This window comes from Pieris brassicae, chromosome 12 (genome assembly GCF_905147105.1).
Source record: "Pieris brassicae chromosome 12, ilPieBrab1.1, whole genome shotgun sequence".
Classification (NCBI taxonomy): domain Eukaryota; kingdom Metazoa; phylum Arthropoda; class Insecta; order Lepidoptera; family Pieridae; genus Pieris; species Pieris brassicae.
This window is the reverse complement of record NC_059676.1, coordinates 7,907,102-7,923,544: the sequence shown is the minus strand read 5'-3', so window position 1 is coordinate 7,923,544 and position 16,443 is coordinate 7,907,102. Positions and strand designations below refer to the sequence as shown.

At 31.4% G+C, this 16,443-nt stretch overlaps 2 protein-coding genes and 1 non-coding gene across 6 annotated transcripts in view; 1 reads left to right on the top strand and 2 right to left on the bottom strand.

Annotated features, from left to right (window-relative positions):
• Positions 1 to 278: 278 nt before the first annotated feature.
• Positions 279 to 8,964, bottom strand: LOC123717329 (NADH-ubiquinone oxidoreductase 49 kDa subunit). The gene is made up of 10 exons (XM_045673255.1): positions 8,807 to 8,964; positions 8,047 to 8,162; positions 7,656 to 7,765; positions 7,264 to 7,465; positions 6,427 to 6,614; positions 4,549 to 4,712; positions 3,712 to 3,831; positions 2,671 to 2,800; positions 1,375 to 1,520; positions 279 to 662 (listed from the first exon to the last, which is right to left on the bottom strand). Exons 1-10 carry the CDS (start codon positions 8,899 to 8,901, stop codon positions 533 to 535), a joined length of 1,401 nt encoding a protein of 466 aa, XP_045529211.1. The 5' UTR covers positions 8,902 to 8,964; the 3' UTR covers positions 279 to 532.
• A 643-nt stretch (positions 8,965 to 9,607) lies between these two features.
• LOC123716981 (ankyrin repeat domain-containing protein 50-like) overlaps positions 9,608 to 16,443 on the top strand; it is a 52,476-nt gene continuing 45,640 nt past the window's right edge. For all 4 annotated transcript variants that reach the window (XM_045672739.1, XM_045672740.1, XM_045672738.1 and 1 more), the window contains exon 1: positions 9,608 to 9,857. The gene's annotated coding sequence lies outside the window, so the exon portion shown is untranslated. The remainder of the gene's footprint in view (positions 9,858 to 16,443) is intronic.
• Trnal-uag lies at positions 13,452 to 13,531 on the bottom strand. Its single transcript has one exon. It is a non-coding gene; the product is annotated as a tRNA-Leu (tRNA).

The window sequence follows — 16,443 nt, the reverse complement described above, 5'->3', positions numbered from 1 at the left end:
AGGAGAAAGAAGGTTCGTTTGACCGAAACTATCGTTTACGGTTAATATATATATATTCCGCTACCTTACATAATGAGCGTAACAAACATACGTTTGACCCATGATCGATACGCTTTTAATTATTAAGTATGATTTGAATCGGTTATGTCTTAGGGAAAATCGAGAACTTATATTACACATTAGTGATAATCTTTTAAAGTAATATATGGTTGGTCTTTACAGTTAGTAACTGCATCATGTCAACGTGAAGAAGGAAAAAGAAAGAAAGAAACAAAATGCTGGTTCGATAATTTATTTCTTAAAATTAAGACTTTACATAAACTACTAGATACAATTGATTCCTAGCTTCAGAACAGACGCAACTCGAGATATAGGTAGTACAAAATTTACATATTTTTTTGGAACAAATATTTTATGCTAATATTTAAAATAAAATTTATAAATACAACAATATGTGTAAATAGTAAAACAGCGCCATCTAGGGATAGATTTTCGATTTACGGGAAAATCCGAGTTACGTCCATACATCAGTTTATCGGTCGATTTCTCCGAACACAACATCTAGTGTTCCAATGATAGCTACGATATCTGCCAACATGAGGTTTTTGCCTACTTTCTCTAACGCCGCTAAGTGAGCGAAGCCGGGTGCCTTTATTTTGCATCTGTGGAAAAAATTACAAAATGTTACTAATGGTAAAAAAAGGATGTTCAAAAAAGCAACAAACCGATATTAAGAGTGAACATTTTGAATAACAAAACTGATTATACCACCATTTACATACATTTATTTATATTATTAGGCCAGGTAAGTGCTTGGGGGACGTATTACGTAAGCAGATTTACTGGAATTAATCCCCCCTTAGAGAAGGGGTCTCTTGTCATCAAAAGTAAGCAAAGCTCTCAAAAATAATAGTACACGTAATTTTTTGTAGGAATCCTCAAATGCATTTTGTTTTCAAGCATAGACAATGTATGGGTAATATGTGAATAATTGCTGTCGACGTAATTATCAAATAAGAAAATTAAAGACCCCCCTCCCCCTATAGTGATTACGTAACGTACGTAACTTGAACGGCCCCTTGGTAATAAAATCGTAGATGACTATATAGCTTCTGTCATTTTCATAGGCTAATGACTTCATTAGCCTATGACTAGACATACAATTTAAGTTATATGATGGGTTTGATGATAGTGACTGGGTTTACATAATCTGTGAGACATTTGAAGAAATATTTATCTTGTTTAACGACCCTGACAAACAACTAATATGTAAGAAACTAAAGTCTTATTATAGATGGCAATACTATGTATGTTTATTTATAATATCAAAAAATCATAATTTATTAAAAAATACTCAAGTTCTTAATAATTCACCTGTAAGGCTTTGAGCTGCCATCAGATACGAGATAAATCCCGAATTCTCCTTTGGGAGCCTCCACAGCCGTGTAAGTGGTTCCAGGAGGGACTTGATAACCCTGAGTGAACAGCTTGAAGTGGTGGATTAGGGCTTCCATGGATGTCTGTAAAAGAGATTATTTGTCATGTGTACTCAGCAATTGCAGTAAAAACAGTTATATTTGGCCCTTTGACAATTTAATTAAGAACCTTTTATTTCGCTTCTTCATAATTAATAGCAGCCATAAATTGCAGTTCACCAACGATTTTTCGTCATAAGTTTAATTGTAATAAAAATATAATAACTTTTTTAAACTACTGATTGTGTTGTGCTTTCAAAGTTGTCGAGCCCATCTTTTACCATATTCAAAGTACATTAAATCTATAAAACATTTACAGTGTCACATAATTTTCACACACTCGTCCGGCGGCTGAAATTGGTACTACCGTCGCCATTTAGGTGCGTACAATAAATAATGAAAATCCAACTAAAGGGTGTATTTTTAATTCCTTGGGTTATTAAATACAATGGCAAAGTTTTAATTATAGAACGGTTCTGTTTGTTAGGTATCTTAAAGATACATAGTACTTATAGCCAAATTCATTTAAGCCTAGAACTGTATTTTATACTAGTATACATTTGTTTTACTATATATACTTACTTACTTACTATATATACTATATTTCAATAAATTATTACGTTAGCCCGCATAGCTTTAAATTATTCCCCTTATAAAGGTTAATTTTTATTTACTGGCAATATTAACATCTATGACAGCGACGCTCTTACCGGCCAAAAAAGTATGTGTCAACATTTAGTGATACGCATATACACACATACTAAAGATATATCTTTTCTAAAATTGTCTAGTTTATAAAGGTACCACACATTTAAACAACATTACTCTGTCCGGAATAAAAATATGTAAGCGATTGGAAGTTGAAGCGCTAATTTGGCTTTTTTATGTTGGCAACACTGTTACGTCAGCAGTTTCACAGTAAAAAAAAGGTTTAAATGCCGGCAACGCTCTCGCGAGCCCTCTGGCTTTGAGTGTCCATGGACGGCGGTATCACTTAACATCAGGTGAGCCTTATGCGCGTTGAACCCTGTTCTATAAAAAAAGGAATCATCTTGATCTATAATATTAAAAAATTAAAATATATAATTTTGAATACAAGAAATGAGGTGTATTTCCGACACGTGTTCGGCACAGAATTTATAAGGGAATTTTCAATTTTATCGTATTTTTAATTTGTTATAAATTAATTAAATACCTTCATCTCTTCTCGGGATGGCGGCGTCAGTTTGGCATCATCAGTCTTGACCTCTCCAGCAGGCATCTGGTTAAGGCACTGTTCGATGATACGCAGAGATTGGCGCATCTCTTCCACACGGATTAGGTACCTGTAATCATTTATTATACCAATGTACCCAAGAAATTATAAATTCGTTAGAGTATGTAGCAGAGATTCACATACATTATCGGTAAGGGATTTAGTTTTTTTTTTAATGAGAAAATATCTTTCTTAAGTAGTTGTTAAGTTAATAAAACCATATTACTTAAATCAAAATAGGGAGAATGATTAGATACCACGTTTCCTAGCACGCGATGCCAAGTTTCCATCAATAGCGCTACAGATATATGCCAACAACAAATAAGGTAAAAATCCGTATAGAATATTTTCGAGATCAGTTTTTCTTTATAGAACAAGGAGCAAACGGCAAGAAAACTCTCCTGATGTTAGGTTAAGCCGACCTTTAAGGAATTGGTACACTCTATTCTTAAAGGAACCCAAGTCGAATTGGGTGGGCAGCTGGTTCCACATTGACAAAACTGTCATTGTGCCACTGCTGTTGTGGAATGACGGATGTCAAATTTTTGTAAACGAAGTCAACAATGGTTTCAAGGAATTCGTTCATCCAAAGTAACAAAGTTAACATTAATTTGTATATAACAACTACTGATGGACACTTTTAAGGAAATCCAGGATTTCCAGGTCATATGCCATCTATAAACCACAAACCGGTTCTAAAACGATTTTCCTTAATGTGTTATTATACATATTATTGCACATTTTTTGTTTTGCTTTAGATTTTACTTTATTTTTGCTATCGGTAGTGTTACATATATTTTTTTGTTAATTATTTATGCACTTCTTGTAGTTTACCCTCTGTATGTGTTTATGTATAAGGTAACAAAGTGTAAATATAATGATAAAAAAAATAGTATTCTTTCTCAACAAGGTAGAGCATAGAACTATGTAATTTTTTATGTTAGATTCTTGTAAACGTTACATATATATATATATATATACCTATCATAGCAGTCCCCGTTGGTACCGATAGGCACGTCAAAGTCCACAAGGTGATACGCGTCGTAAGGTTGTGTCTTACGAAGATCCCATTTGATACCAGACCCACGGAGCATTACACCACTGAAATATTATTGAAATTAATATTCAATAGAAATTCTTTCATTGAACTTGTTTGGCTCACAATAACTGAACTGATGACCTTTAACTAAAAGGTTAACAAATAAATATGATTCATTATTGTTTTCAGCCTCCCATGTTTTGAACAGCTGAAATACTCTTCTTATAATTAATTATAATACACTTCAATACATTCAAGAATTATCAAAATTGGCTTAGGAGTTAAAGATCATACAATAACTCATCAGATCATCTATAATATATTTGAAATCAAAAGATTCTATTTTTTTATACATGTTTCCCTTTCAAAACCTTCCACAAATATTTCAAGATCAAAATTAGTCAAACCGGTCCAGCCCTTCTTGTGTTTTAGTGAGAAAAACGAACAGAAATATATTTATACAAATTCATAAGGTCAAAGAGAACAAATTCTGTCAAACTAATTTAGTTTTCAGACTCTATATAGACATGACGAACAATTACAAAAATACTATAATATGTACATAAACATAATACTGTTGTGTGTGTAATGTTTAACATACTTTTTAATCTATATTCTTTATACTTTTATATCTTATCTATATTAATATATTGAAATTCATGATTATGTTGTAGGAAATTTAATCATTTTCAAAAATTCTATGAAAAATGGTTTAGCCAAGAACTCAATTTGTAATAAACATATATATAGTCAACAACTGCATTATTAGTAAATATTACCTAAATCCATAGTTTAGCGCGTCCTGCGCGCTCACAAACCCAATATCCTTGGTCCTTTGTACCCAAATTCTGTTAGTTGTAAGAACATCTTCAACTTCATCCAATCTTTCTCCAAATTTGCTTGCGAACTCATATATATCATCCATTAGACCGAGAGGCATGTCCTGGAATACATATTGACCCAATGTAGCAATTAACAATACCAAAATATTTTGTACTTATCAATTTTTTTTTTATTTTTTTTTTATATACATGTGTCTTTACTACGACATCATGGAACATTACAATCTAGCCTAATTTAAGACTAATAAGTAATTTAAGTCTAACCTAATTTACTAAAAAGGATTGTAATAAGTAAGTGTCCAATAACGCTACTTATAGTCTCTATTAAAGGGAAGACACTCTGTTCTTGTGTTTTCATTTTTTCATTCACTGTTTAGCACTTAATATTAAAGTACACTAACACTAATTCACTAGTTCAAATGGTTTTATCCTTTTCAATCTTCTCACTAGGTCAGTGGTATCAAGGAGTTGAATAGCCTCGACATTCACGTGATGGTGGAGCCTATGTTCGTGTGCTCCAGCAGCCTTTTTTATTAATGTGGTGACGTCCTCTACATTAAGGTCCCGATGGAGGTCGTAATTGCGAATGTACCAGGGAGCATTGACTATTCCCCTGAGCACTTTGTTTTGGAATCGTTGGATTACTTGGATATTACTATTACTGGTACAGCCCCACAGCTGGCAACCATAAGTCCATACAGGTGTCAGGACTTGTTTGTAGATCAATAATTTATTTTGTACTGATAACGTGGAATGCCTTCCGAGCAACCAGTACAATTTAGAGTAACGGAGATCCAACTCTTCGCGTTTCTTTTTAACATGGACCTTCCATCGGAGTTTGGTGTCTAGCGTCATACCTAGGTACTTAGCTGAATTTTGGAACGGCACTTTGACGTAATCAATATATACTGGCAGGTAATTTGATGTTTTGTTGGAAAAGTTTATGTGAACTGATTTAGACTGATTTAGTTTTATCCGCCATTTTTTGGTCCACAAGCCAACAATATTTATGGCTTTTTGTAATTTTACGACTGCTTCCTTTTCAGTAGTCGCCGTAGACATGATAGCAGTATCATCGGCAAAGGTCGCGATAACGTTATCTTTTAGATCAGGAATATCGCATGTGTATAAGAGGTACAGGACCGGACCTAATACACTCCCTTGCGGCACCCCAGCTTTTATTTCTTTAAGTTCTGAATAATCATCATCTTGTCGTACTCTAAACATTCTTTGTGTTAAATATGACTCAAGGATATTTGAAAATTGACGAGGCAGTAATTTCCTTAATTTATGAACAAGTCCTCGATGCCACACTTTATCAAATGCTTGAGCTACATCCAGAAAGACAGTGGAGCAGACTTTTTGTTCTTCTAGTGCTTTTTCAATATTATTTGTGATTCTATGAACTTGCTCTATGGTAGAATGTTTTTCTCTAAAACCGAATTGGTAATCTGGTATGAGCTGCTTTTTGACAATAATAGGGTTAAGACGTTTGAGAAAGATTTTCTCAAATAGCTTTGCTATAACAGGTAACAGTGAGATTGGCCTGTAAGACGTGACTTCGTGTGGAGGTTTTCCTGGCTTGGGAATCATTATAACTTCCGCAACTTTCCACATATTGGGAACATATTGAAGTCGAAATGAGGCATTAATTAAGGTTGTCAATTTAACTACGGCTTTAATCGGTACGGTACTTATCAATTGATATTTATTTATATGCATGAGTCATTTATTTCCTTGATATATGACATTTATGAAAAATGAAAAGACAAATGATTCTTGCTTACTTATTACAGAACAATGTTACTAACTCACCAACGACACTCCCCCTGGTCGTATATAGGCCGCGTGCATTCTCGCGCCACTGACCCTCTCGTAAAATTCCATCATTTTCTCTCGCTCCTCAAACAGCCAGAAGAATGGTGTCAGCGCTCCTACATCCAAGGCGTGTGTTCCCACCGCCATTATGTGGTTAAGAATACGAGTTATTTCCGCGAATAAGGCTGGAATTTGACAACAACTGTTATTCACACACGGGATTTTACTGTTCTGTTGATTTAAGGACTGCTCTTGATGTTCATCAGTATACGGTGGCAATATATTTAGAATTCGTAGCTAGACCTAGTTAGTACCTATTTATATAAAATATTTATACAAAATAAAGGCTATCAAACTATCTCTATAAATAGTATAAAGTGATTGTGATACCAAAACGAAGTTTACGAAATGTTTGAAACAAAAAGTTAACCTGGGCAAAGTAGCTTAATTAGTATAAAATTTTCTTGCCAACAATTATTGTTCTACATTGTAAGTCTTAAGAGACATCAACGGGCTTAAAAAGGAAAATAATAAATTAACAACTGTTCTGTTACAGGCTTTACTAACATAGTTATCTTTATACAAAGCATTGAACTGTGTATGTTTTTTACGCTGGTCAATTAACCCAACCCAACTCCACTGTTCACTTTTTGTGCTACTTAAAAGAATTTTTTTGGCATATAGCTGGGATTTGAACACACCTCAAGGTTAAGAAAGACATGTTTAAACCACTACGCTGATATTGCTCACTCACTTATAAGTTTTTTGTCAGACTGTCACATACATGAACATTATATATTATGATAGTAATTTCAAACTTAATTTAGCACTTACTTCTTATGTACTTTGCTCTCAGTGGTATATCAATATTTAGAAGCTTTTCTACTGCTAAACTGTAACATTGTTCATTGCACATCATAGACACATAATCCAATCTGTCAAAGTATGGCAATGCTTGCGTGTATGTTTTATATTCAATTAATTTCTCTGTACCACGGTGGAGTAGACCAATATGAGGGTCTGCAGCTCGAACTATCTGAAATGGACATATTATATGTCATATAGGAACATGGACAACTTCATATAAAAAAATTAAAAATAACAAAAAATAATTAAGTAAATAAAACTCTAAAAAGGTTTTACTTGAACATTGCTTCAACTTTCATAACAACTGCTCAATTCAAATAGCACTTTAATATTAGCTATTTGTGTCGAACAATCAATACCTCTCCATCTAATTCTAGCACAAGACGCAGCACACCATGAGCAGCAGGGTGTTGTGGGCCAAAGTTAATAATCATGTTTTTAACTTGTTTCTCAGTTGGTGTTACAATACCTGCAATAAAGAAAAATTACGAATTTTTAAGAAATTATAACTTTTTATTCTTGTAAGTGGAGGCCCAAAAGCTCTCAATAGAACACAAGAGATATTTTGTTATATAGTCTCATCTGTTTACTTTATTTGCTAATACTTTCAATTCTGGTTTTAGTAATGTAATAATTATTTTATATAACTATAGCTATCAATTTGTCTAAATAATTATAAATACTCTAGATTTTAGATGATCATGAAACTTATCTATTTGATAAAAGGACCAACTCTGAAATCTTACATACCATGGTATGGTGGATGAGTCAGTGGAGTAGGGAATTCATCCGCAAATAAAACAGGTCCCTCAAATTGTTTCATAAATGTAGGGTCTGGCAGCCATCTGTGGCCTTTTCGGTCTTGGCTAAAACAAAAATTACAATTATATTTCAAAGACTTATCAAGAGAAAAGAAAATCCTCTAAAATGAGCCTGAAAAGTACTTAAACATTAAGTAATGTAAATAATGGAAAAAAATTCTTGTTGATATTTATGATAGTAATTTTAAAAATTTATATTACTTTACCTACAATAATTACTACATATCATTACGTATGTAAACACACTAGCAACTTAAACTCTTGTGTGTATATTGGATTTGGAGAAATCATTAAGTCCTTTAACAAAAGAGTTATTCATTACATAAAGCTAGAATTTGTTTAATTGACGCTAATTCGGGAACTTATTGTTCGAATTCAAAAATTAATTTATCGAGGTAGGCATATTGTTATACTATATCATCACCCAAAAAACTAATGTATGCGGGATATATAATGTTTGTCTAATAGGTTTCTCAACATAAAATATCTATCTTAATATTAGTTCGACAATAAAAATCTACAGTATTTTGCGCCAGTTTGTTTGCGAAATCTCGTAACAATTTAAAGGTATTCTAAAATCTAAGAAAATTACGCAGACAACTTAACCTAAACGTTATTACATAATTTTTATATCCCTCAAACTCGAAACAATAAGGCAGTAAAGCGATTTCACAGTAATTGACACTCACTTCACATTATAAATGGCTGGGATATTCTTTAAAAGTCCTTTAGAATTATTTAAATTTGCGGATTTTCGCAGCAAAACATTGACCAACGAAGCCATTTTACGAGACTACGTTTCGTAATACGGCTCAATGACGTCTAGATATTATTTAATTTTAATTCTTGCTATGTGATTTAAAAATTGTAAGCGTTAAATAATTCTATGAATTGCACATGAAATGAATGAACGTGAGATTTTTTGTTACACTGATTGGTTTCCAGTAAAGTAATGCAAATTTTAACTTCTACGACTCCTTAGAAGAAAACTAAGAATGCTAACTATTTCCGTTTATTGGAAATCGTGTAGTCGTGTAATGAAACACCATATTTATATATGTATTGTATTGTGTGTAAATATTGTCATTGTCAATGTCATGTTTCTCCTTCGAATGTTGCCAGAACAGTTGTATATTTTCAAAGTTTGGTCTAAAAAATTTTTACCTTTGTTTCATCAAAACTATATTTTTAATTATATCTAATAATGGAGTTAAACGTTTTTGAAATTTTTCTTCATTTTTACTCTACAACGCCCTGTAAAATACTTTTATAATTGCGCAAAAACAACTTTAACTCTTCTTTAACTCTTTAACTCTTAAAATTAAAATAATTACTAAATAGTACCTGTTTTTTGAATTTTAGAAATCGATTCTAATGTGGGCTTACTTTAATAGCAACTTTAAAATTTGACACTTGCCATTAGCCAGAAGAAAAGTTGCCCGACAATTGACTACAACCACAAGAGTAATAAAAAAAGTGGTAGTCTTGAATCTTGACGCGAGTGATGCAAGATGTTGGATGCTGAATTTAGCGTCCGATGTTTATAATTTTTAAGTGCAAGTGTACTCATTTACCGTTTTCGTTTACAAACTCGTCTTTTGCTTAAAAATTTAATTTTAATTTCGTTAAAATAAACAACGCACAAAATGGACATGAAAGTTGATCGTGGGTGTAAGTGACTGGTGCAGTGTAGTTTTTTTGCTTCCAGCTTTCGTTCGAGCTTTATTTTATTTTAATTCAGTAAGTATTTCTCTTGTTCTAATCTTTTGTATGTATACGCGTGAGCTGAATGGGTTCAGATTGAGAAATTAACTATGTTATGAATTGTGCAAATCAAAGTTAAGTTCGTTCATGTCTTAAATATGAGTCAGACTAGCATTTTGCTTTTTTTACATTTATCATATTTATACCAGGCGATAATTTGCCGCGTCTGTTGAAAGTGATACAAATTAGCGTCAATTACTTCAATTTATTTCGTTTAGCGATATGTTGTATATTTTAGGAATGCTTTGATGTACAAATTAGTTGAATCATTATTTTGCAGAATATAGTACAGTTTGTTTATTTATTTATATATAATTTTTATTAAATGTACATGGTCAGCTTATCAGGTAGAACATGAATTAAAATATATAAGCAGCTTACTTAAAAATAATTTAAATATAATTTAAAATTTTCATGTTTCCAAATTTTATTAAGAGTAAAAATACAATGAACATCATGTAGTATTATTAGAAAACTATAATTAATATAGAAGATTTGTGGCAATTGTCCTTTCTTGTATGATAAACTGAAATTTCATATAAAATAAAAACTGTAATAAATAGTTTAATTCTAAAGCCTAAAAGTGCCATCAATATGAGAAGCCATCCATCACTGGTATGTGGAATCTAAAATAAATATGTATAGATAATAATCATATTTTACATAAAACTTTTCAAGTAACTTTCACTTTCTACTTTCCTTACATAATTAATAAATAATAATAATATAACCTTTTATTCAGATCCACTTAGGTACACACATAAACAAAGATCATTATATTAAACTAGATATTAGACTGCTGAAAAAAAACTATTCTAATATTTGGATCTTGTTTGATTTCTGCAGATCTGTTTGCCATTCTGCAAAGGCCTCAAAAATTAATTAGAAATTATAATTAATCATCTGCTCTAAGACTAAAATATAGTTATAGTAAGTAGTATATTAACTGTTATTTAAACATAACTGGTTATTGTGTCATTACTATAACAGTGAGATTGATAACCTGGAAGGAACCTATAAGGAAGCTTGAGTAACCTAAATGATGAGTATATTATTTTATATATCATTAAGTGTTTCCACTGTCTTCTAATTTTTGAAAGGGTTTCTAATTTGATTAGTAAGTCTTTTATGAGTGTCATCCTACATGCTAGTAGTGTTTCTATTGGTTATTGTTTATTAAGAAAAAGTTTATCTATACTAACAAAATAAATAATTTGAATTAAGCAAAATAAACACACACTTGTAGTGTGCTTTGAGGAAGACATAAATTTTAATGGTTCTTCACAAACTGTGTCAGAGGTTCTGAGGTCAATGTCAATAAAATGATTTTTTTAGCTTAAGATAATTGATACAAATTTTGTTGCATTGCTAGTTCTATCAACATCTTCTATGTACTTTTTTATTTTTAGTTAGTTTAATGCTTATGATGATAGAGCAGAATTTGGACTTACTCTTTTCTCATCCATTCAAATAAATTTGATTTTAATACTAGTATTCCACAGAGAAAGCTTACATAATCCTGTAATATTGAGTTGAACATATCAATGCCTTTTCAAATTTTAAAGTGTTGACACCAATTGAGTCCAGTAGCTTTTAATTTACTGTAGTTCCTTGAATACTTAATGAACTTAATCAAATAGTGCATACAAGCATTCACTATTTGATTAAGTCATTATTTAGTTTGCAGAGCAATGAACTTTGAAATTTTGTGATAGTAAGAGTTCTCTATTATCTTCTCACATGATTGCAGTTGTTTAGCAAGATAATTAGAATAGAGATAAGATTTATAAACAGTATTTATCTTAGATAACCCAGTGATAACAGATTCTTCACTTATCAATGCACAGATTGCAAGGCATGAAGTACATATTGAGATTATTACCATAGTCTCGACATGTACTTCATTGATTTTTTATATTTATTTCAAGTATTGATTTTCTTTATGGATCTGATGAATTATGTAATATTCTAATACTTTATGTAACATCCTATTCCTTTAGCCGTAAAATAGTTCAGAAGTAAAACCATGCTAAACATAGTTAACAATAATGTATAACGATTAAACGACGAGAAATGTTATCGTGAATATACGTAATAAAGGTTTTTTTTCCGAGCTGATGCGATATAATAAGAAAATTAAAATTCCTTATAGCAACCATATTTGTTATAAATTAATTTAAAAAACGTAAAGTCTATTTAAAAGGATTTGATCCCTCTCTGTGGTGGGGGACTAATGACCTGTTATCTGAATCGCTGATACGGGACTAGGGAATTGGCATTTCATTATTTTACGGATATTTATCAGTTTAATTATATCTTAGACTACTGCATATCATATAATAATATTTATTATTATATAACTGCTTACTACGGCTGCAAGGTGACTCAATGTGCCGCAACGCAGTCGAGCTATGAAATATTGTAATAAAAATATTATATATCTTTGCATAGCGAGCATTTCTTCATTCCTACATATTTTAAAGATAAGACAATTTACCTTTCCTTACTAGATATGACCCTAAATTTAAATTACCGCTACATTATGTACATAATCTCGCGATATTTTAAATGTCGATAAATATTGATACGTTAACACACTACGACTCACTACATAATTATTTTTTTTTAGATTATCGACCCAAGACTTTAATGATCGATACCAATTAATTTAATCTATAGAAGAAAAATGTATCATTAACAATAACAAGAATGTACACAGTATGTTATAAATTTAAATTTGCGATATTTCGTGAGATGGATTTTAATGTAAAGGTATCAATTTAACTGTATCGGATGTTAAATAATTTATTAAAAATTACACAGCGTATCGTTTATTTGATGTGTAAATAATATCTAAATCGATTAATCCATTTCGTAGATGTAGTTCCAGTTACATTTTATCAAGTCATCATATTTAGCTTGGAAAGTATTTTCTTCAGCGTAAATAGGGTTTACCTAAGTGTATTTCACTCTGGTGCCATTTGGCGAGGCCTTTAGAATTTTTATTGGGGTCAAGATGCGCAGTGTCAACTGTCTGTTATCTCCATCAATGTTTTTGCAGTTTGCTATGGTTAATATAGCCAACGCTCATCTATTAAAGCTTTAATTATGATTTAAATATCATAATCGTCCCATTGTAAGTTTCCTAACTGATTAATCCTAGATATGCAAGTGATTTGTTTGTGTGGTCAATAAAATATATTTATTACTATAAATAGAACATTGTTCATATTCAAACCATGAGAAACACGAAGGTCTGCATTAATATCTTTACTTAGTAATATAAATTAATTTATAATTTTTAATAGTAGATGTGACTTTAACACTGCTACTACTATGTTGATGAAGAAATATTATATATTACTTACTAAGTTAAAAGCGAACGGACAAAAACGATTCTAGGATTTAAAAAGTAGTTTCCTCAAAATCGTAAATAAATAAATAATATATTTACTTATACCTGTAATTGTCGTACGTTTATATAACGTCTATTCGGCTTTCATCTTTTTAAGTAACAAATATGATAAGGACAAACGTGCCATTAAGGCAAGAAAAAATAATAAAAAGTTCTGACAGCGGTGGGATTCGAACCCACGCCCTTTCGGACTGGTGCCTAAAACCAGCGCCTTAGACCGCTCGGCCACGCTGCCTTATGGCTTGATTATGAAATATGTTATCATTTACAGTTGGTAATAATTTATTTCAACAGGTTATCGTAATATGCGTATTCATTGTTTTAAAGACGCAATAATAATTAGTAACTTTTGCATATTATTTCTTTGTTTTGATAATAAATAAAACTAAAATTTACTTTGCTTCCTATTTACGAAGTTACGAAAAAGTATGTACCTTTGTTTTTAAAAGAAAAATATTCAACATTATGACAAGGTGTGTTCATCAAAATATGTAAATAAAACTTTTGAATATTCAACCAGGGATCCTTATTTTCAAGTCGAGGGTGTAAACTTTACTGCGTTAGTTGATACTAGATGGGACAATTTTATTCATAACTAAGAAAGGAAAGATGTCAAGAGTCTTGGATTTTGTATTCACATTTCATTTACATAGTGGTTGATGCTCTACTTAATTTTAATTTTAATACATTTTCTACTATGAGGCTTTGGTTAAGTTAATTATATATCGTGGTAATAATCTGGTCTTTAAAAGTTGTGCATTGTATCGTATGTATTGACTCAAACTGGTCTTATATTTTTATTTTATAATTATTTGTGAAATATTTCTGTTTAACTTTTTCATGTATTTATAATTTATTTGTATTAATTTTTTATGTATTTATAATTATTTTTCCTATCTAGTATTTATATGTGAGTGTAGTCGCTAGACGGCGCTATGCATTTAATTTAGCTAGGGCTTCTCTAATCATTGACAGGTCGTTGACACGACGTCAGACCCGTCAGGTCAAGGGTGTGTCGGCGAACAGCTGATTTTTCAGCCTGACTGGATAAGGGCGATGAGTTCTTTGTGTCTGCGGATCCTAATCGATTGAATTGATCTTTAGATGTCTGAACGATCTTATTCACAAACGAAGTATGTTTTATTATGTTTGTTTATTTACAAAGTGACATGAGAGTGATAGAACAGAAAATGTCCTGAAATAGCTGTTTCTAAATTTTTACTACTAATATAAACAGCTGACTAAATGAATATTTTGTACCTACTTCACATTTTTTTGTGTTATAAAATCAATTGACGTGACGAGTTTAATAGGGGACGGTGTGGAGGCTCGGCTGATGTTAATTGAAGAGTGTCCATAAACACCTGCATAAGCCAGTTGGCTCGCGGGTCTGTTGCCAAAAAGTACAGTTAGTAACGTTACTAATCGATGGGAATGGCTGTAACTAAAAAAAATGTATAGGTCTTTTTATGAATCATTTCATGTGTACGTAGTATATAGTAGATGTATGTTTGGTGTTAAAATTGTCTATAGAAAACATAATGAAATCTAAAACGATTGTGTACCTATATATATTGTAGTGCTGGTAGTTTTGCCATTTATGATATTTTGTGAACATGATCTCAGTTCAAAAATAACCTATGAGGACTATGAGTTCTTTTAAATGACCATTGCGTAAACTTTTTACGAAATTTACACGGGTTTTAGCCGTTATTTAAATAATGTATTTAAATTAGTACATAATAATAAATTTAGTTCTTGATTAGGTCCGACTAGGTGCTATATTTCATCGATAATTCCCATTCAAATAAATATAAACATTGCAGCCATTCTTAATAATAATAATGAGAGATCTTGGTTTTAAAGAACAAAATAAGGATTTGTCCTTAAATTTTATGTTTTGGTGCAAATTAATATATGTTTAAAATAGTTCTAGACTTTTCTATATCGATTAAACTTTAATTTGACGCGTTTATGCGGTTAATTAATAAATTATTTTTTTAATAAAACTAAGGCACAGACTGCTCAAAATATTAGTAAATCTATATTAAAAATCATATAGGTAACACAATGTACACTTATGAACGTCAAAAAAGAAATATACATTAAATGCTTCTAATTTTACATTTACTGCCAGTTCTCAAATCAAGGGCGTAGAACCGAAGAGAAGAACTGGCAATAAACTCTTCGACACTCTTTTTAATCGCCAAGTTTTTTTGTTTTACACAATGTTTATAATGACTACACTAGTCTCGACTTATTCTATATTAACTCCAAAACTTTTGTTGGTAATAAGCAAATTGAATAGATTTTTTTAGAATAAGATTTTAATTTTTACAATTGTATATTTTTTACGAAGCTGTTGATAAAAGTTTATAAATCACTACAAGTACATTTTAATATCATTGACACCAATGTCCAATTTGATTGATTCGGGGTTTTCCCACTCAGCTGTCTGTGGGGTCTAGACTGGGGGTTCGCCCAATCAATACTCAACATTGAGGGAATTCAGTTGTAGGGTGAATTGCTGACATCAATAGACGTTAAAAGGCTTGTGGTCGTCTAGTAGTAATGATTTTCCTGTAAAAACCTATATTAAGTCTCATCTTAAGAGAATGATGAAGATTTGATACTTTAGAGTGTCTCCATGTTTAACATATTTAACAACGTACATACACATCTCCCGAATTATAATCAGCGGCGTTAGGCTTTCACTCGTACTCATATGAAGCACCCAAATGTCGAAGTCGTTAATATTTTAAATAGGTGCAGGTTTTTTTAGCATTGTTTGCGTCTCAACTGAGGATGTTCCACACGCTGAAGAAGGTTAAACCCCGGCTGTGCACCAATGGACTTGGTGTCTGAAACATTGTGTCTATGCTGTGATGCAAAAACAGATGATATACTTAAAGTATATTACAGTCAAAATCTATTATAACGATTTAGAAGGGATTACTGATATTTGGTTGTAAAAACCTATAGTCGTAACAGCCGATGACGTTGTTATTAAGTACCTAATACATAGAATTCAGCCGGGATTTTGAGTTTGGTCAATATAACCGGTATATTGTTCTAAACGATGTCGTAATCGGTTTTGATTGTATTTATTTAAGTCAATAGAACTTTTTCTCTCTTATCACGATTGTC